At 43.2% G+C, this 21116-nt stretch overlaps 1 protein-coding gene across 3 annotated transcripts; it reads right to left on the bottom strand.

Annotated features, from left to right (window-relative positions):
• Positions 1-555: 555 nt before the first annotated feature.
• On the bottom strand, positions 556-20795 carry cbfa2t2 (CBFA2/RUNX1 partner transcriptional co-repressor 2). Of its 3 annotated transcripts, none has more exons than XM_026349937.1 (11): positions 20385-20795; positions 10161-10319; positions 9677-9918; positions 9483-9572; positions 7330-7514; positions 6972-7225; positions 5261-5346; positions 4773-4965; positions 3290-3358; positions 2893-3080; positions 556-2399 (listed from the first exon to the last, which is right to left on the bottom strand). In XM_026349937.1, the coding sequence occupies exons 2-11, from the start codon at positions 10291-10293 to the stop codon at positions 2037-2039; spliced, it is 1803 nt and encodes a 600-aa protein (XP_026205722.1). In that variant the 5' UTR covers positions 10294-10319; positions 20385-20795; the 3' UTR covers positions 556-2036. The 3 variants fall into 3 exon arrangements, with proteins under 3 accessions (XP_026205722.1, XP_026205721.1, XP_026205719.1); XM_026349934.1 differs by having other exon boundaries at positions 2037-2399; positions 2893-3083; XM_026349936.1 differs by lacking the exon at positions 20385-20795 and having other exon boundaries at positions 2893-3083; positions 10161-10293.
• Between the last annotated feature and the right edge of the window lie 321 nt (positions 20796-21116).

The following is a 21116-nucleotide window of genomic DNA, read 5'->3' as shown; positions in this document are numbered from 1 at the left end:
TACTTTGTGTGACTCTTGACAAGAACTACTATCCCACAGTCTGTGCAGTAAAATGTTCATGATACATAATACAAGTGGCTTTTTTTCCTCTAAAGCAATTTCCTGCTTCTGGATGAATATTCTCTGTGGTCTTATAATAAACTGACTTAAATATTAAAGTGATATTTGCTCGGCTCTGCACTCATTAAATCCAGCAGACCTTTGGAGCCAAGTTGGACAACGACCCAAAAATCAAATATCTGAAATTCTAAGAGCCTTTTAGAAATAGCACTAAATTAAAGCAATGGTGCATTTCTTACTGGAGAATTAGGAAATGTTCTCAGCTAGCTTATAGGGCTGATTAGTGCGACTTTAAAACATCAGCACCTATAGTGTTTATTCAGGCCCAGTTTGACAATGAGTTCAAATACATTACAAATTATATAACGGTGTTTGAATTTGAAGGATGTGTCACTCAGTGTGTTATTTGATACTTAGTTCCAAACATTGTGATTCATGACTTGATCACTTTAGCTTCACCTCATCACAGATAACAGATTTAAAAACAGCCTGAAGTAATTCTATTTCTTTATTTCATACTTCATGTCATGATACCTTTTTTTTTTCATATGAAGTTATGCCTCATAACAAAAGAATGTGTTTAAGGAACAAAAGGGAAATTGTGGCTCACAAAATAAAGGAATTCTCTCATAATATTCTTTACAAAGTCATCTTACAGTGAACAAAAACAAGAACAATGTTGAACATTGTGAACAAAACAAGAACAGTTGTAACAGCAGAGTAGGATAAACCAATGTTCCTCACTAAACATCTGACTTTAATCTAACTGTGACATAAACAAAAGAACAGAATGATCTGTACAAACAAAATACAGTTCAGCTCCTGAGATTCTCCGTGGGACAGTCACTGTTCTAAACCTGCACCACTGCAACAAGCATTTGAATAGTTGAAAAGCTGTACTAAAAATTGGTCTCTGCTAATGAAAACATTGCAACGCTGGAAAATCTGGAGCATCTGACCCCGCCATACAAAACTGTTGATGTGAACAAGTGCCAAAATGAAACCGCAACCAGAAAAGGAAAAAAATAAAAAGTCATAACTCAGTCCTCCTGGCATCATCTTTATCTCTGTTCTTTTATGTCTGGAGGTTTTTCGAGGCCAGAGTTCCTTGCTAAGCGTTACAAAAGTACATGTGGTGTGAGGGTTAGTGTATATTTATATCTCTTGTTCACAAGGACGTTTACAGGCATTGACAATGTGTCCCTCTCTTCAGTGACTGAAAACTTTGGTGATGCAGAAACAGCTATGAAATAGCTGAACACTTTGTTTTAATATTGCTTTGCCAAAAAGTTATCATACGCTTTACAATATTCACTGACACGGGCACGACCGTTTGACGCACGCATTCACACATATGAAAAAACCTGACAAGAATTTGGCAAGCAAATACTTATGTATACAGGAGAGCTGTAAAGATACATCTTATGTGGTCTACTGTCAGACTTTTTCCTACAGGTCAAAGACAGATGCTTTATGGCTGGTACTATTACACTGTTTACATTTACCTCCACCTCCCTAGCTTAAATTTACAAAGTTAGAATATCAGTCGAGGGGAGGCATCTTTATACCTCACTGTTTTATAATCTCCTCTGTCTCTCTTCATATGCCTTCCTTTCATAACTTCCACCCCGCAGCCAGAGATAAACCGAGATCAATCGGCAGTTCTTTTTTTTTTTTCCAGCCCCTCGCAGATCCAAGAATTGGGGTTTTGGACGAAGACAAACACGTTTCCATCTGTTAGGGAGATCTGTTCATCCAACGAATGCATTCGAGACGAGTCCGTCTGTTCTTTGCCAAAGCCAAAGTCCCAGTTGCCATATCACTCAAACAGTCATCCATAATCTGCCCTTTTTTATCTGCCAAATATTATGATGAAAAATCTGTTCTCCTAACTTAACCCACACATAGTTCCTTTCAATTCTTCTCTGTTAAGGAAGAGGATGGGTGACACGTTAACGAATAAAGTCCTTCACCTCCTAGTGTCCATTGGTCTCAGGGACTGAGGCGGGTGTGGAGGGAGTGGAGGAGCGAGAAGCGACTGAGGCCTTCTCGCCACCTGGACTGGAGGCTGAAGGCACGCTGTCGGGACCCTTGGCTCCTGACAGACCAACAGGGGAAACTCCAGCTGCTGCTGCCGCCGCCGCCGCCGCCGCCGTTGCCACAGCGGCTACTCTGCTCGCAGTGATGGCAGAAACCGATTTGGGCTGAGCCTGAAGTCCTGGGCTACAGATGAGGTGATGCCTCTCCCAGTCTTTGTGCTGGCAGAAGGAGCCACAGTAGCGGGCAGCATTGCAGCCACTGCACGTCTCGCTAGCTTTGCGGCCACAATTCCAGCAACACTGAAGAGGAAAAAAAAAAAAAGTTTAGGTTCAGGAAAGTGAGCCATCTCCAACATAAATTCTATGCATGCATTTAATATCTTTGGCCTGTTGGGGGCAGTAAAAACAAGCTGTACACATATCACTGGCTCACAGCCACCATTTGAAATCAGAGCGAACTAACCAACAGTTGCTTTTTTACACATCCAGCAGATGTATGGCAACATTAGCTCTCATTTGGAGTCATGTCTCTGCCCATCTGATAAATCAATATTCACTCTCTTTCTAGACCTTTTTTTCGGTGTCCACTAACTTCTGGGGGAGATATCTGGCTCTTTAGCACCTTAATGCTCCTCTATGTTCATCAGCTTAGTGAAGAACAAAGTCTAATAGATGATAGTTATCTGGCGGTTTGCCACTAACACTCAATGAGTGGAAAAGTAAAGAAAAGTTTATATGGCGTGCGGCAGACGTCCATTCATACTGTATAAGCTTCTTCTACATCTCTGCTCACCTCACTGGAATCCTCCTGTTCATTGATGACCATGATGGCATCTTCTTGAGCCTTCCTCTTTGCCTCAGCCAGAGTCTTTTCCATCTTAGCTCTCTCGGCAGCAATCATCTCAAAGGCCTTCTGCTCGGCTTCTGCCACTGCTTTCTGAACCTCATCCATGGCCTGACGCTTCACTTCATTCACCGCTTCTTCTATTTTACAGGGCAGACAAGCGTTTCGAGTTTAGCTCACCTCGTTTTAAAATCTACACCCGTTACAGGACACAGATAAGCAGACACCTCCTGCCTAAATTAGTCACGTCATTGTTCTCTGTATTGAATTAGGATTATCATTGCGTCTAACAAAACTGAGTAGCTGTTTTTCAGTAATTAAAATTCATATTTTATGATGTTCTTACCAGCTTTCCTCCAGATCTCATCTGTAACGTATGCTGAGCCTGGCCGTGGTGCAAAGTCACGCTGGGATTCTGCAGAAAAAGCAGAGACAGAAGGGATTAGCACCTGCCAGGGCTTATAAAGATATTAAGATGATTAGTTGTTGAAATAATGGTTTAAATTATAAAAGACTTTGTGACCATCAGCTCTATCAAGGTAACAGGTGCTTACAGAGAGAGGGCCACATGCGCAGCCAGTGATATTATCTTTGTCATCTCGTCTTTTGTGTATTTTCTCGTCAGCACAAACAAGTCTGCATATCTAGGCCACACAACCGGCATAATTGTTGTTTATCAGAGTCTTGGACTGATCTGAGATCTGACAGCTTTAGAAAGGAATGTGTTTGGCTTGGAGGAAATTGCGGACCAACAAGCTGTGTCAACATTCTGTCTGTTCCCTCAAATCTCTCTCTTCCCGCATCTCAATTCATTTCTGTGACGCTACCGGGTTCTGCCTCTCCAACACCGTCTCCTGGCTCAGATCTTCTTAGCCCATTTCTTATACACGCTGTCTCACCAATGCATTTTCGTCTTTTACATCCTTCATCTTCCACAAAACCTACGTACACAATCCTTATACGGCCCTTTCCACCCCCACTACAGTCGTCCTCAGCCCAAGCCCAGGCAGGCAGGCAGGCAGGCTGCCCGCCTGGGGGCCCAGATGGTGCTCTGGCGAGTCAGCCAGCTCTGGGTTTCGGAGCCTGCAGGACGGCAGGACGGCCCTTCTGTGGCCGATATGGCCGAGGCCAGTCCTGGCACCTGTCTGTGACTATGGACCAGCAGGGGGACGTCAGGGCTGGCACATAGAGAGAACACTGCCAGAACACAGCAGACTGAGGGACTAACTGTAAAAGGACTCACTAACCCGACATGTGACTTAACTGCAGTTCTTTTCAGTGACCACTAGACGCTGTAATGAGTCTGAAACACAGATGAGGTTGCCCTTTCTGGGATTTTAGGAAAAATCAGTGTGGGGAGAAATCATTCAGAAGGCACTCAGGACATGTTTTGAACAGACACACCAACTTATAATGTTAAACTACCATCAGCATCAGGACTGATCGTTCTTACTGGAATAAAAGATGTTTCTCGTTTGCATTTATCTGATTATTATATGTGTACGAGATGTTTGACATTTTAACTAAAATGTATTTTTGGTGCACAAAGCTCTTTCCAGCATATAAAACACAAACAAATTTCTGTTCACTCTCATACTTTTTTGTGGAAAAACATTTAGGGGTGAACATCTCAAAATCATGCTAGTAAATCTATGTTCATGGTCGACTTATGAAGTATAACAAATGTTCTTCACTGGTTTGGCTTCATTTCCTCATCAGGAAGTAAATCCTTTCTGAAGAACGTTAGGCGCCGATCACAGAAATGCCAGCAACATTTTTTGGTTTCTGTGGCATTCTAACATAATTAAATTTAAAAGAGCGATACCCACCCGACTCTGCAGTGTGGGGGCTGTGCGTCTTAGAGAAGGGAGTGATGCCCGAGCCTCCCTTGCGTGGGTCCTCCTGCTCGTTCGAGCGCCGTCTCCAGTAGTTGAGCTCCTCGCGGTCTGACTCCTGGCATCGCCTGAGCGCGCTCACTGACCTCCGTGTCTTTTCCACCATGTCGACAATGCAGTTCAACACCTGAAGGAAAATCTTGTTTATTAACTCTGCTTTTAGATAATAGAATAGTAACCATGTATCTAAATTGATGGTGACACGGCTGTGCTCATGCTATAAATCAATAAACCGGTAAAACTAAATGTATAAATGCTATAGAAAAACTATAGCAAAGAATCTTATAACTTATAACTTAATAGAAAAATCTGAAGGCTTTGATGACACTGTTTTGCCTGTTTTGAAAAACAAACAAATTAAATTTTCCGTTCTTTCTAGATCACAACCCTTTGGCAATAGTGGTGCTTGTCAGCAGACTTACATGGTCCAGATGCCTCCATTCATCAGCCCACTCTCTGTCTGTCAGTCTGTGGTCCACTGGCTCCTCGCGGTAGCCGCCGTTAGTGCCTGATTAAAACACACAAGACAGACCACAGGCCACTGTGATTAACATTCTTCTTAATGTAAAAATACAAAAGTAACAGTAAGTGAGTGAAAGGTGTGTATGCGTGAGTGTGTGCGTCATTGTTGATGCTTGCGAGCTCTGACCAAAACTCCTTTTATGTTAAACCTTGATATAGTTTCATCATTTCACTTCATTTCAGGAAAAATTTGGAACCTCTGTGTGCATTCATGAGTCAGAGTCGGCACCAAATTAAGACTGACAAGAATGAGGTAAAGCAACGTAAAATGAACGATCAAAGATGTGAGATGGACTGAGGGATTAATGAGTGAGAAAGATGGGGTGAAGGGGAAAGAGGGAAGCATGTGATGCAAAACAGACTCCCAGCACCCACAGCCTGAACACATCTGGAAGTCAGCTGTCAACCACACACACACACACACACACACACACACACACACACACACACACACACACACACACACTCTCTCTCTCGCTCTCTATAAGCTACTCCCTTTGCACCTCCCCTCCTGGAGCTCACAGCATTCCAGTAGGGAGACACTCAGGCTGAGTGGAGTGGCTCCACTTCTAAACACAACCAGCCGCTCTGACACTCACTGTGGACAATTACAACCAGGAATACACACACACACACACACACTTAAATATCTGATTTCAATTTTGCGATTACAAAACACTATGACTTAAGCATTATTTAATTGTTGATTTAACAGTAAGAATAGTTTGCACACAAAAGCTTGAGTTGTTGATTCATATCCACTGACACAAATGCTGCATTAACTCACACACACAAGCACACATCGACTACAAAGATGCAAACCACAGTCTCCTAAAATTGAGTAAGAAACAGCCAACAAGAAGAAGAAGCCACACGCACACTAGGCCTGCTGAGGAGAACAGTGATTCATCCTCTTGCGCACACTCACTAGCCTTCCCCTTGACCTCTCCTCTACTCCTGGTTCTCATCAGTGTTCAAAGCCGTGTTGTGTGGACTGATGTGTTTATGTGTGTGTGTGTGTGTGCCTTGAGTTAAGTGGCGGCAGGCGGGCGGGAGGCTGTCAGACAAAGGACTAAGGCCTCGTAAACACAGCACCTCTACCATGAACATATCAAGGTGTGTGTCTGCATGTGTGTGTGTGTGTGACTGTGTCTATAAGCTAGTGCTGTTTCCACTGTGTGCTGACAAGACTCAAATGGAAGAAAGATATACACCAGATATCCCTCGCCACTGTGGCTCTGTTTATACACACACGTGGACTCCAGAGACATACGAGGACGGGCACACAAACACGCAGACCACCCGTTATCGCACACAGAATATGAAGTGAGCGTGTGGCTGTTTTTATTTTAAGTTCATTTCTAATTGTGTCTATTTGCCCAATGCAATTGCACTGCTTCACTGAACCAGACTGAGGAGAAGGGTTTCAGTGTTTATGAGGATAGCATAAATCAGATTCCTCCAGTAATGAGTTTTTATTATTTCTAATGATATTAAACTACTACTTGATGCAGTTTGTTTTTACTAAATTGAAAATTTTAACACAAAAAACGAGTGAGTTCTAAGAAACTTGGCCAGAGAACAACTTAATTATGGGTTTGTGTCATTTACCAGGGAGCCTGGGCCTGTCTTTGAGTTCGCGGATCTCCAGCATGCGTTGGCTGTGCTCACGGTGTAGGATGTGTGGCGCTGCAATGTCATCCAGGGCGTAGTGCTGCAAGGGTGGAGGTGTTGGGTGAAGCTGGGCATTGAGGGGAAGTGGGTGGGCAGGGCTGTGTCGAGGAGCAGGGCTGATGGTGCAAATTCGTTTTGCAGCGGGCTCCATGGCTATGGGGGGACGCTCATGGAAACCGTTCTCTTTTGCCCTGAAATAGAGACAATACTGACTTATTTCTCAAATCAAAACTGCATCGATATACATTTTACCAGCACGTCTTAATAGAAGCCGTTTTGGGGGCTTTTATCTGACCTGCTGGGGCTGTGCCTCTTGGTCCCAGCATCAGGAGGCTCCATCAGCAGCTCAGAGGAGTCTGGAGATGAGGCCAGAGTGGTGCTTAACAGGAGGTGCTCATGCTGGGACAAGTACTGGGCTGGGGTCTGCTTGGCGGCACGTGCGCAGTGGAGCAGCTCCCTCTGCAGGAGGGGTAGGTTTGCCTAGAAAGAAAGAAATAAACTGGTAAATAGGAAAGTTTAAAGATGCTACTGTTTGTTTAAAGCTTTATTGTACCAGTTTAAATGTAGCTTAGCCCATAAACCTTTTTGAAGCAGGGGACATGTGGAGCAGAATAGACTAGAGCTTTCTTAGACCCGCTACTATCACGATGTAAAAAAGCTGCCCTCTTGTAAAAGATGCCTGCCTGGGAGCAAGAGCGTTTTTAAGGGATGATGATGGGGTTGGGAGCTGACTCCTTGAGGTCTGTCTGTAACGCTGATTCTGGGTCTGGGTGCTGTTTTGTGGCTGCCTACATAGTGGCTGTGGCTTCGCTCACTCAAATAAAAATGGAGTTTTCTAAACTGCTTCTGAAGCTACTAACCCCCTCAGCGCTGAGCACGGCGCACTCACTGGTCACAGCAAAAATATGCAAGATCATACAGAGGCTTATAAACTTTGGAAACAAATGATACACAGGCTTCACTTCTCCCTCATTCCATACCCGCTCTTGTTTTTTAATATTTATCTATCTGTCTTCGTCGTATCTTTCCATCTTGCTTTTGTTCCCTGTGTTTCCCTAATTAGGAACAGACTATGGTGTGTTTGCAATTACACCACTTCCTCACTCCCTCTTCTTGAGCAACCGACTAAATAACTGTTCTAGTTTTGTAAAGCTGTCCTTTTTCCCTCACATAACATTTTCAACCATCATTTAGGTTCTGGAAACCAAAATTATTTTCCCAATCGAAAAAAACCTTCCTGTAAAGATGCTGACACTTCTGATGTATGGTCTACTCTCTACAACTCCCTTCTCCTTTGTACGTCTCCCATGCTCCTCTGCGTCCCTTCTTTCCCTGGGGCCCCAGCTAGCAGACACATGTGCTGTGTGTCAGTTGAGCAGAGGGCTCTCTGGGGTTCAGTTGGGCGGATGCTATATTGGCAGCGCCTTAGCAGCTGAATGCTCTTTTAACGGGACAGCAGCTCCATATGGTGCACTGAAACCCATAAAAAAAGGGAAGGGAACACTTTATAGGCATGTTTCACACTTCCGAGTCTCCACTTTTCTCTCTCTCTCCTCCTCACCCACTTCTCTCTATTTGAAACTTTCTCTACCCCTGACTTTGTCCCATCTGTCTATTTATTTATTTCTTTCTTAAGAGAGACTGCTCTCAAGGAGTTGGAAATAAGTTGTAGGGACCCCACCCCTTGGCAATAAATTAGTAGAAGCAGGGGAACAGAGGTTTCTTGTCTCAGCACTCTCAGACAGATGGAGGGGCTCCAAAGGTAAGTGAGAGGTAAGTGTGGAAAATGAGCAGATTTCAACTGCTTGAAGTTGCAGCCGCACAACTGACTGAAGATTTACGCGTTTCTTTACTGAGGGGAGCTCCTAAAAAGTATACTCTTGCAGACTCTCCTGGCTACAAAAGGGCTCAAGAGGCTGTTTAACACACATCTTCATCTGTTGCTTGTCAAGTCAACACGCAAATCGTGATTGTTACTTTGAGCTGGAGAAAAAAGCTGTTTGTTCAATTAGAAAACCTACAAAGAGACCTACTTATAACCTACTACTATCCTGACAACACAGTAATAAAGTGTAATAAATCTATTACTTTTCATCATGAGTCACAATCTGTAATGTAATGCCCACAAATTATTCAGATCAACCTGACTTGGAGTTTTGTTGATGTCAAAGACTTATTGTTATCACTTGTTATTCTGTGGTTAACAATGTGTCATGTCTGACAGCCAGAGCCAAGAGAAGTGGCTGGGCTGAGAAGGGTGATGACTTCAGCGCGGCTCAATAATTCTGACAGGCCACAGACCATAACCATAGGGCCTGGGCTTCAAAACTTAGGTCATATGGGGAAGAGAAATACTGCTGCAAAGAAAAAAAAAAAGGAAGTGGTCCAATAGAAAAATGCAAAGCAACTATACTGTAGGAAGATGGAAGAAGAGGAAGATTTGTTTACCTTGAGAAATGGGATAACAAAGGGTCGTAATGGAAAGTTGGTGGCCTCCTGAAGCCGTGAGTGAAACTCCTCAATGGTAACAGTTGAATTCTAAAAGACAAAGAAGAAACAATCAACCAATCATTTTACTGTGCAACAGAAATGTTAAAGGTTAATATTTGTTCATATTTAACATGATGACAAAAAGGTCTTACCACAAGGGCCAAAACTAAGCTTCGGACACTGTCTCCAATCTCAGGAGAGATGTCATTGCCAAACTGCTGCAGCGTGGTGAGGAAACGTTTCAGCTTGCTCAGCTGTCGAGCCCCACAGGTGGCTGGCAGCTGTTGGTTAGCCAGCGATGAGGAAAAGGAAGAGGATGGTCCGTTGCTGTATCTCTGCGGTGGAGATGGCACTGCATTCAAGGTTGGTGGGGAATGATGATTCCCATTGGTCACTGGGGTGGAAAGGCGAGAACGTATATGACATGCTTTAGACCGAGCTATATGATTAATAATTCCAGCTTAGTGGATTTGATCATTTCAGACTAGTTGTAAATGCATCCAAACACTGTCTACAGTTTTAGCTTATGTAGATAGACTGGAAACTACAGTTGGTGAAAACTACAACAGCAGTTTTACCAAGGGACTCATTGGGAAAGTAAGCAAATAAAAAAAAAAAAAAATGAAGAGTGCTTACATGCTGTTGTGGAAAAAGAGGCCGGCCGAGGGCCACTGGGGTTAACAGAAGGCAGGGGTGGCATAGTGGAGCTGGCACTGCTGCTGGGGGCCGATCTGGAATGAGTCTTAGCATCCACAGGAGAACCGGGCATGGCAGGGCTCTTCTTCTCTCTACTGTCTGCAGAGAAAAGGAGAAGTGAGGTCAGCACGTGGCATCCACACTAATGTACAAAACAGGTCAATTTACTCGAAAAACACAAAATGAAATTGAGAAATGTAATTCCCTAAAGCGTCATCACCGCAAATACATAAAAAAGCCGGGAAACTTTCCCTCAGCTGAGTGACATGAATGAATGGAAAAGCTTCAGAGCTGTAGTCACAAAAGAAAACAAAAGTGCAACCCACTTCAAATCATACAGCACTTAGTGCCAGAGCATCAGATACCCCACCCCCATCAAAGAGCCAGATGTCTAAAGTTTAGACCTTCACTCCCCACCATTCAGATCAATAACAGAAGAGATGCTGAAGAAGCCCATTGTGAGGGAGAAGAAAGCCCCCTCATTGAGCTACCCAATAAAAATGTGGCGGAGGGACAAAGATTGAAGGGATGGGGCTATTTCACGCTTTACTAACAAGATCGGCAAAGCTTTTGAATGTTAAACGCAACTTCTCAATATGCTATTGCCTCTGAATGAGACCACCAGATAAGGGGCTTGAAGAAAAGTGTAATGGGGGGTGTGGTGACGGGGAGATGTGGGATCAGAAGCTGTCTTTGTGTCCTGGAAACCCATGAAGGCTGGGTCCCGTCGCTATTTAGAGTGGATCAGACTTTTCTAAATGCTTCAAGAATAGACGATTAATAGAGAAGCATGGGCTCACAGGTCATGGGTCAGCAGAGAGCAGCTCTTTAAATGAGGTTTCATGGTTTTAGAACTTTGGCTTCAATGGCGTCCTTTATATCTTTTTCACAGCTATGAACTCTGCATGGCCTTGAGTCACAGGATCCCAGTTTATAAAGGCTTAGGTTGGAAGATTTAAGGCATCAGTAGGTGACTCAAAAGAACATAAACGTAGTACTGAGGAAATTGAATAATTACATTACAATAATATGCAGAAAAATAATGCATCCATAATTCAGAGAATGTAAATTACAAAAATGTGGATTCACAAAAGACCTCACTGATCTTTTTTAGTTTGCATCAGTCTTGACAACAAAGCTCTGAACCCTGTTTGTGTCCCTTGGTGTGCTTACTTTCTAAATATACCCCATGCAAGTCATCTGTCATGTCTGCAACTCTGTATACAGCTTTGACTGTTTGTCCTTCTGTTTTTCGAATCCCTTTCACCCTCTCTTTCTCTGCCTCTGCCTCCTTCCCTCTCATTCTTTATCAGCCCCGTGGCCTGCCTGCCATCTCTCCACCTGTTCACCAACATAGGGGGCAGGAAGAAGGGATCTATGCAGACATTTGGACTGTCATACCCACCACACACTCGGTCTGCCAGTGCACCCCAGGAAGCAGCCTGCAGCATGCACACACACCGGTTCCAAAGCTCTGCACACTCTGTCCGTATGGCCAGGAAATTAGACTGACATCTCAATAACAGAACCAACGGGGCATATGGCCTCAGTGTCAACACTGCTAACATGTAAACAACTTCATATATGCTAAGATTTGGGCGTTCTGCTTGTGCTACATTGTAGTGTTGTATGAAAATATATTCACAAGTCCTCTATTGACGAAATAACAATTCACAACAGTTGTCCACTGGCAGTGAAAAGTAGTTTGGTGTCCAAATTGACATCCTTGTAAAGCTTTGAGGCCTATTGTGTTTGACTGACAGGCTATAAAATTATGAGCCCATAAACAATCAATACTGACAGACACATGTTGTACACACAGTTGTTTCAACTGTATGATTATTTTGGACGATAGTTTATGCTGCTGTTAAATCGTCTTGCATTATACTGACATTAGTCTGTCACATCTTTATTAGCGAGGCACAAAAGAGAAACATCTCTGTGCAATGCGGTATAGTTCAAAGACCCCAGCAAACTACAGCCTCCAAAGTGATCACACATCAACACCTTTATAAAACCGTTCGAACATGATCACCTGCATGAAGGGAAGATTTATTGCAGCGCTACTGTATTAGACTGCTTCAGTTTTAGCTTGGTGTTCCTAATAAACTGCCAGCTAAGTGCACGCTTTGATGTGCATCCATTTAAGCAGAGAACTGAAAAATTAGGTTGCAGCTGTGTTCACACAGTCTTAAGATGTTGATTGGTCTGTCGTTAGAGGTAGAGCTACAGCCAGGGGTAATGGCTAAAACAGAAGACATCAGGTGTGTGTGCATGTAGTGCTGACAGCCCATGGAGAATTGCCTCTGCTTGTCAATTAGACAGGGTACATAGCTGGATGACTTCATCTGGCTTGAGAGCACCTGAGTCCAACATATATAGTCTCAGGACTGTCAGGGGAGGCAGCTGTCACAGCAGCCACAAAACACACACACACACACACACACACACACACACACACACACACACACACACAGTGCACAAAGTGGTCAAATGTTAGCTCAGGTGAATATTGGCTTAGAGGAGGATGTGTAGTGTTTGTCTGGTCTAAATGCCACCTGTCATCTTTGCTCTAATGGAACAAAAGCAAAGTACACAAAGCTCCTCACCACACATCAACAGGATTACATGAAAATGCCATGATGCATAGACAACACTTTGAAGCAAAGGGGATAACACTGTGAAGGGACCATCACATGCTGAATATAAAACTGTGACATTTCTGATATAACCAAAAATAATTCCAAATTCTCATCATACCGTTCTGTGCTGCTGCTCTTTTCAAACAGATGATGATACATATACATTTTTATAGTCTTGCTTGTAACTCATGTTGACTTGTTTGCCTTCCGCATTAGTTGTTATAGCAGGATTGGAAAAGCAACGTGCATATGTGGTGATGGCTGTTGTTGCTAGCCAGGTGTTCCTTGTTTACTCAGCTCAGGTGACTCTCGTCTGCATTAAAACATTCACTCGTCTTTAATTGCCTCTGCCACTGCAGGTGATTCAGGATGAGGCTTAAAAAGAGAGAGTAAGGGATGCAGTAATACATACACACACACAGAGAGAAACAGAAATGGAACAGGAACAGGAACAGGAACAGGGACAGGGACATTTGCACTGAACCACTGGAAGCAATCCATTAAATAATGAAATCAGAAATGACAACAGCAACATGAAGTGCAGACAACATAGCTCTTTAGGAAAAAGTGCGAATGGATAGCCTACTTTGAGTCAGTGTGAATAAATCACACTTCACATGATGTCTAAATAAATGTTCAAGTGTTCAGTGTTAAAGATTATTAAGCTCGTGGTTAAGCTCCGTAGTTTAAACTCAGTGTAAAAGGTTGGCAGCTGTGCAGCATGTGTGTGCAAGTATGTGAGGCGATATGTGCGTACTCAAACTGTGTTGATATCAGTGTCCTGTCATTGTGGATGAGGTGAGAGAAGATGTAACACAGGCCTCGCTAATTTATCAGTGAGCAAAAATACAATTCGCAGGTTGTGCAATGCTGCAACTATGTGAGCTCAGAACAGAGGCGTGGTAACAGTCACAGACACACACATACAGTTACACAAGAAGATATTGTATGGGATGTTTAGCTGAGTGCTTTGTTGAGCTTTACTACGTATAGTGGAGTAATATTCAAAACACGTTTAACAAGAAAAAAAGTGTCAACTTAACGTCCTAAATGTCAGTTAAATGGTGCATTAGTGTATCTGTGTGTAAGTATTGAATGTTAATTATCTTTTGCCGTGCACATATTATGAAACCCAAAGATAATCCTTATATACAATATAAACAGCCAAAGAAAGCTCCTAGATGATATGCAGCAACTGGTCACTAGGTGACATAATATTAAAACATTTTCCAGACATATGGCAAGTGAAAATAGTAATAAGGGAAGTGAAAACAGTGTAAGAACAAGAAATGTCTTGAACCTTGTGGCAAAAAAGGGGCAAGCTACTGTAACTGCCCCCTTAGCACCCAGGCAACTGATGGGCACTTCTCTCTCCTCCTCCTTCTCCTCCTGTGCCATATGGATCTAATCGGCCAAGAGCTGGCCAGCTGGGACCTCCAACAGTCACCTGTGAGGGAGGAAGGGGGGTGCAGAAGGGCCTGCTGGAGCCTCCTCCACTAAGCCAAGGCAGCCCCCTCCTCCACACACATCTCTGCCTTCCCTCCAAGAAGAGGAGGAAGGAGGAGGGGGGATGTCGTAGGGAGGGGAGGGGAGGCACGAGGCAACTGAATGCGAGCGAGTGGACTTAAATGCCAGGGAGACAAAGGCTGCACCTGGTCCCCGTCCGTCCATGCACACCACCACAATACAGCACACATCTGTTCCTCTAGCCTGCGTTCTCTCCTGACCTCCACCCACACACACGCTGCATGCACCAATACAACCACGTCCACTTACAAAACAGATAATTCAGCAGTGCATGCTCTCTCTCAGTGTCAGGTTGTTGTTTTAACCTCATAAAAAAAATTTAAATAAAAAAAAAAACAGGTTCAAGGACTTAATATTAGTGTTAAGGACAGACTAACGAGGTGCAGTGTCAAATTTCTGAAATTCAAGAGACACGTGTCCTTCCTGTTAGTTTTAATCAACTTAATTTATGTTATTGCTCTTGGAGACATAACAGCCCCAACAGCAACAACAGATTCTTTTACCACTGAATTTACATAATAATTGTTTACAATACAACAACAAGTTACATATGGTAAACTGTCTTTATACAGTCACAAATATGTCAAAACTTTTTAGCTCCTTATTAAGTTCTTTAATTAAGTTTTCACATATTTTTGACAATTACTACATTTCTGCTTACAGCAAAACTGACTTTATCATTTGTCTTCCTTACTCCGGCCAAATATTGCCTGTATATTATCACAGTAATATCTTTACTGCCAATCCAAAAAATTAGTCTGCAAATTTGAGGCGCCAGAGTTGGTGAAGAGGGGATATAAGCAGGGGGAGAAGCATGGAGGATGGGGGGAATAACAAGGACAGAAAATACTGTTTTCATTTGGTTTCATCAGAGAGACAAGCTTGGTTGTCAGACTCAGAGCCAGGCTGTTTTTCTTGGCTCTCATTACCACCTTCCATTCCCGTAGACTACATATTTGGACAAAACCCAATGTCAACACTCTGCTCCTCACTCTGCTAGGGAGGGAAGAGATGAGGAGGTGGCAGGGTTGACAGTAGGGGGGAAAGCAAGAGAAATATGCATGTACATATACGCATGGGGAAAGGTGGAGAAAAAGGGAGGCAAGTTTGGAGGTAGAGAAATAGGGATGAGGGAATGGATAGAAAACATGCACATGACTTCAAGGCATACATGTGAAGAAGCACAGATGTGAGACGAGAAGCCCTCACATAACCTCGTCACTCAGTGAGATAATTACAAAAACATTGCTGTTATGCCACATAGCGAACAAAAGGGACCCGGGGATGGAAATGTACTTAGTCGCGAAGTGAGAGGAAAAAAAAGAAAGAGGGGACGACAAGGCAGACAGACATTATCCATAAAACTAAGAATGAGCAGTAAAAAGAGGCACAGTGATGTGATGCTGGAAGCAGAGGAGGGAGAGAGGGTTTGGCAGAGGTTGGACAGCAAGAACGGACCATGTCCACGTGTACATGAGGTCAGACTACAGGGAGAGAGCTGCTGGATGGGGTTTGAGGTTGGTGACCTTATGAACACTGGAGAAAACTGCAGTGAGAGATTATTCATCATCGCATGTTTTATGCTTCACTGCTGCCGCAGCTCTGGAGAATGGAACGCCTTCAAACCCCTATCACTATATCAACTGAAACCTGACTTGACGTGACACCGATACCTTATAAAGTAGCACAGTGGGACGAGAAGTTCTGTTACTCTGTGAACAAACAACTTTAAATTTTTGGAACAGACACAATTAAAAGCATTTGAAGCTCTTCCAAGGACTGGATGGGGATCAAACAGTTACAGTGGAAGTTGTACATGACAAACATGAAAAAGAGGAACTGCGTAGAACAATACCTGATTCTTTGATATGCAACCGTAACATATACCTCTCATGTCTTTATACAGAGTAACACTGACATTAGAAGTAAAAGAAGACATTTTGTCTATGTGGTATTATTACTTCTACAACCTGTACTTAAATATATGAATATATAGGCCGAATGTCTCACTTAAATAAAAAAAGGAAGTCCCATGGCTGGGGAACGAGTAAATGTAGTAAATTTTATGTATTTGACAAAGATACAGATCCCACACACCTGGACCACGGGGCTAGCTCTGTAAGTGTGTCAACATCTGTGTGGTGGCCTCATTTACCAGGTGTTGGGTTTGTGACCGGCTGTCAGAATTATCTAAGTAACATACGCGCACCTGTGAAATGGCTAGCCCGAGGCGTATGTACACGCACCCACACAAATAACAACTGTGACACAACAGGAACAATTTGAATCTGTCAGTCAATGCCTACGACCAGAAAAGCCATGAAACTCACACATGTCACATACACAGCGAAAGCCCTCTCAAAAAAAAAAAAAAAAGCTACCAGCCAAGAGATTATCTGCCTCTCTGGTTACAACCCTCTCACCTCTCCATAACTAATTGATTAGCCTGCCCATCAATCACGATGAGCCTCAAACCAACAAGTGTAAACTAATCAGCTGAACAAAAAAATCATATAATAGTAAAAGATTTACACAGGTTTCCTGGCACACACTGAAGATGTATATCTTTGGAGTCTGGGGGATTGAGACTAGGTGGCTCCTATACATTATAAACTCAAACTGCAGCCAGGCAAAATACTGTTTTTCCTCAACTCCGCACTGTGGATGACGTGCATGTGCAGACACAAACTCTGAAATAGTGAGTTACAGAAGTCCATAAAACAAAATACAAGCTTTAGACAAGGGAAAACAAAGAGAACATTAAGACCGGCCTGTTTCAGACCAGGTGTCAGCAGCCTCCACAGCCAAATGGCCTCGGCTGAGGTCCAACCAGATGTTGCTATCAACTCAGGGCCTGCTGAAGATATTTACACAGCTTTTCTTGACCCAGACTGAGAGATTGGGTGCAATGACTCAGTAGACTGTGGCGTTAGGTTAATGTCAAGACATTTACTTGTACTTTTTAGGCATTTTACTTGCATTTTTGGGTGAAATCCTTAGCCTGGATCACGATTCTGATCAGATTTCAGGCTCAAAACATATTTACAGTGAAACATGTTTTGCATCATATCAGTAAGCTCACAGGCACGCCTTAAGAAAAAACTACTACTAACAAGTCTACTCGATGTATTGTAGTAAAATAAATGCTTTCTCCAAGCATGCTATGCAGAATCCTGATCTGTTACGCAGAGGATTTGGGGATGCAGTGAATTAAAGTCGTGCAGTAGGAATGGTCGGCAGATTCCATAAACAGAGCTGTGGGCAAGCTTAGCCCAGCTGTAGCAAAGACCAGAGCTCAACAGCTGCTGAGAGAGACAGATAAGTAAAACAAAGAAGCCAGCTGTGCTCAAAACAATGAGATGAATGAGACAGAGATAGCTGTCCTCACAGATGCATATTTGCACTGTATGAGTTTGAGTGCGCCCATGTTTACGAACACAACATGAGACAATTCATAGGGAGAGGCAGCGCCACCCATTGCTTGTCCACCCACACACCTATTAACACAAGTAAATTCAATATTTATTGCTTCTTTCCTTTTTGGCTTTACCACTGGAAAAGTTAGTCTTCCAAGAGAGTAACTCGAGTTTAAATGCAGCCCGTTTTTCACAGGGATTCACTGAATATTATTTAGAGAATTTGGCTTGTCAAATAAAAAATGTAAAACAATAACTGAAACTGATCAAACTGCTAAAACTACTTTTTGGCTCAAAAAGACTTGAATTAAATAAATGGAGAACATCAAACTAGCTACCAAGCTCCAGACAGGTTTTACTCTCACTGTAATTGGAGAAGCATTAATCTGCTGGTCATATGAATGACAATAGTAAGATGACCATGCTGAACCGACTGTGAATAACTCAGTTTGCTAACATGTTAGCAGCTGTGTTTTACAATTACACAATTGTTGTGAAGGGATTAACACTGCCTTTTTTTTTTTTCCTATATGTTTGCACCTATAACCCTCAGTGCTGTAAAACAGACATGTAAAACTGATTTTTTATTTATGTAATTTAAAATTCCTTTGGTTGCAGCCAATTATACTCAAATCAAATCTTTAGAACCTGAGTAGGAGTAGTTGATGAATTCAACTGAGGTCATTTTCCAGCCTTTTAAGCTTGTGCTGATGCTCTTGCCCTCTCAGACCACACTAGCCCAATGGGGTTATTCACAGAGTCTGGGTCACTGAGCATATCTCCCAGGTCAGTGAAGGGTTAGAAGACCTCTGACTCCTGCACTTAGCACAAGGAGAGGGACTCATACAATGTCAGTTGGGTTGCAATAGGAGAGAGGAGGAAGTGCAGGTGATTAGACTGACTGACACACACAAATACTTAAGCAAATGTATGAGTTCAAACCCTCACACAGAGAGAGAGAACGTTAGATCAGCGGTGTGTTGATAAAAAAAAAAAAGAGAAGTGGATTTTTTTTTAGATATTAGCACAGCGATCAAGGGTCATGGTTGTCTGCTTCTCCATTTATAACTACACTGTCAGTAGAGAAAGTCACAGCTGGGATTGAGGTCAGAAAGAAAAAAATATACAGAAAAGTGCAAGGCAAGCAGCCTTGTTCTTCAGTAGACAAAATCTCGACAAGACACCTGGTAGATACATGCACACACACACACTTTACTGCCTACTAGACACAACTGTAAATGTATGTAATGTGAATACAAAAACAGCAACTCCCCATCAGGAACAGAGGCACAATAAGATTCTACTGAAATGTAATGTCTATGTTTGCACGAACATATTGAAACACGCACGCATGTGGACACAGAACAGTGCCTGCTCTCAGGGGTATGACACTGTCCAGCAGACCAGACAGGTGTCTCTGGTTTGAGGCTGTGCAGTCGGCAGTTAGTCGCTCCTATCTCCCTGATGGACTGGCCAGGCTTGGTGTGACACTAGCCAGGTCTCTCTCTGCCTTTTCTCTGTTTGCTTTCTCCCTCGCACACCTCCTCTTTCCACACCCTCCTCCATGCACAGAACCATGGTATATAGCCATAACAGAAAGAGGTGTTCCAACATTGCAACTGGAGTCATAATGTGACATTTGCACTCTGTGGGGATCAACATGCCCACTGATGTCAGTGTTGTGTAACACGTAGGCACAGCATGAAAGGCAGACACAGCAGTTCCCCTCCTTTTCCCATATGCCCGGGATACTGTACAACAGATGCACAAGTCTTCTTTACCTACTTTCGTCTGCTCTGCCTGCCATGTGGGAAAACTGATTACTATCTGAATAAATGGCAGCTGAGAGACTCAAACCCCTTTCACACATGGAGCCAAGCATATTGCCGGCTTTATTTATCCAGCATTTAAGACAACATTTTATTATATTACAAAACAAAACAAGGACGAATCTGGTCCCACACATAACAATTCAAGCTAAATTGGACTTTTCTACTAGTTGCCTCGAGTGGAAGCAAATGGTGAGCTGAAAAATAAAAAAACAACAACCAACCAATGTTTTAGATGCTAGACCTGAGAATATTGCTGCTTTTATTATGACACATTTACTCTCTTAAGCATGTAATACAAAAGTAACTCCTGCTACCAATGTTCCCACATGGTGCCAAACATTAAACACCACAAAAGCTGCTCTGAGAAATTCTTCCTTGAAACCAAACAACTTCCCAATACACACACACACAAGGACTCTACCACATATATCTCCACTTCGACAGCACGGCTTGGTATTCTGTTGAATTTTCTACATCAATACTTTGCCCATATGGCAACAGAAGTTTTCTGGTGCACAGGTAAAGTAAGCAGGCATTCGAATTCATCCCTCTTCTCCCGTTACATCATTAGACAAGGATGAAGAGATAAAGAGGAAAGGATGAGGCACCATCTGTACAGTAGCTCGGGGAATTCGGATGGACACACACGCACATGCACTATGCACATAATTGCAGTATCCACTAAAAATACGCCCACAAATACACAAACGCACATTCCGGAGAGACACTGCCGCTTTGCTCTCTTACCTCCACTCTAGTAGAGTCCACTCTTTAGTCCTTCGAGAAAGTCAGCTGCAGTGGCAGGATTTTGCTTTCTTATCCTTTCCTTTTTGTCTCCTTCTCTGACTCCACGCCTTCATATGTCAGGCATGTGTTTGCATTCCCACATATGTGAGCTCCAGTGTGGCGAAGGCCAGCGCCAGAGACACAGATGGCACCCAGATGGAGACAGATAACCGAGCAGACCAGTGCAACACTGCACTACACTACACACACTCTCTCTTACTTTCTTTTTCTGTCTTTGCCGTTTGTCTTTCTCTCACATGAAGCTCTCTCTATATCTCCCTTTACTACCTTCTTTCCTGTTTTTAATCTGCCGTTGCACTAATTTCCTTTAACGCTCTCTTTCTCTCATTGAATTCGTGTCCTCTCTCATGCTCGCTCTCACAAGCTCTGAGCCTCCCACCCTCTCAGTGTCTCTCTTTGGGCTTTAGCTCCTCCTCTATTTTCCCACACACTGTCCTCTTCTCTGTTTTCATGGGCCCGGAGCTCCTGCAACGTCACAAACCCTTTCCCCCAATCTCCCCAAGCCCCTCTCCCCACCCATTCCCCCATGGATCCTAGCCAATCATCCACTGCTGACTGGCTCTATTCAACCTGCAGTCATCGTCAATGGACTCTGCAATTAACATAACTAATTGCTTTGGCACCTAAAGGCTAAACAAGAGGCCGTGCCAAAGGAGACAAAAGTGTGTGTGC

This window comes from Anabas testudineus, chromosome 5 (assembly GCF_900324465.2).
Source record: "Anabas testudineus chromosome 5, fAnaTes1.2, whole genome shotgun sequence".
NCBI lineage: Eukaryota > Metazoa > Chordata > Actinopteri > Anabantiformes > Anabantidae > Anabas > Anabas testudineus.
This window is presented reverse-complemented; position numbering and strand designations above follow the sequence as displayed.

Bases quoted from the DNA above. Each gene is read 5' to 3' on its own strand.
- cbfa2t2 (XM_026349934.1), bottom strand. From the start codon at position 10,293: ATGCCCGGTTCTCCTGTGGATGCTAAGACTCATTCCAGATCGGCCCCC. The intron at 9,573-9,676 runs GTAAGACCTTTT...TTTGTCTTTTAG, and splicing joins GCTTAGTTTTGGCCCTTGTG to AATTCAACTGTTACCATTGA. The intron at 7,515-9,482 runs GTAAACAAATCT...CTTTCTTTCTAG, and splicing joins TTGTTATCCCATTTCTCAAG to GCAAACCTACCCCTCCTGCA.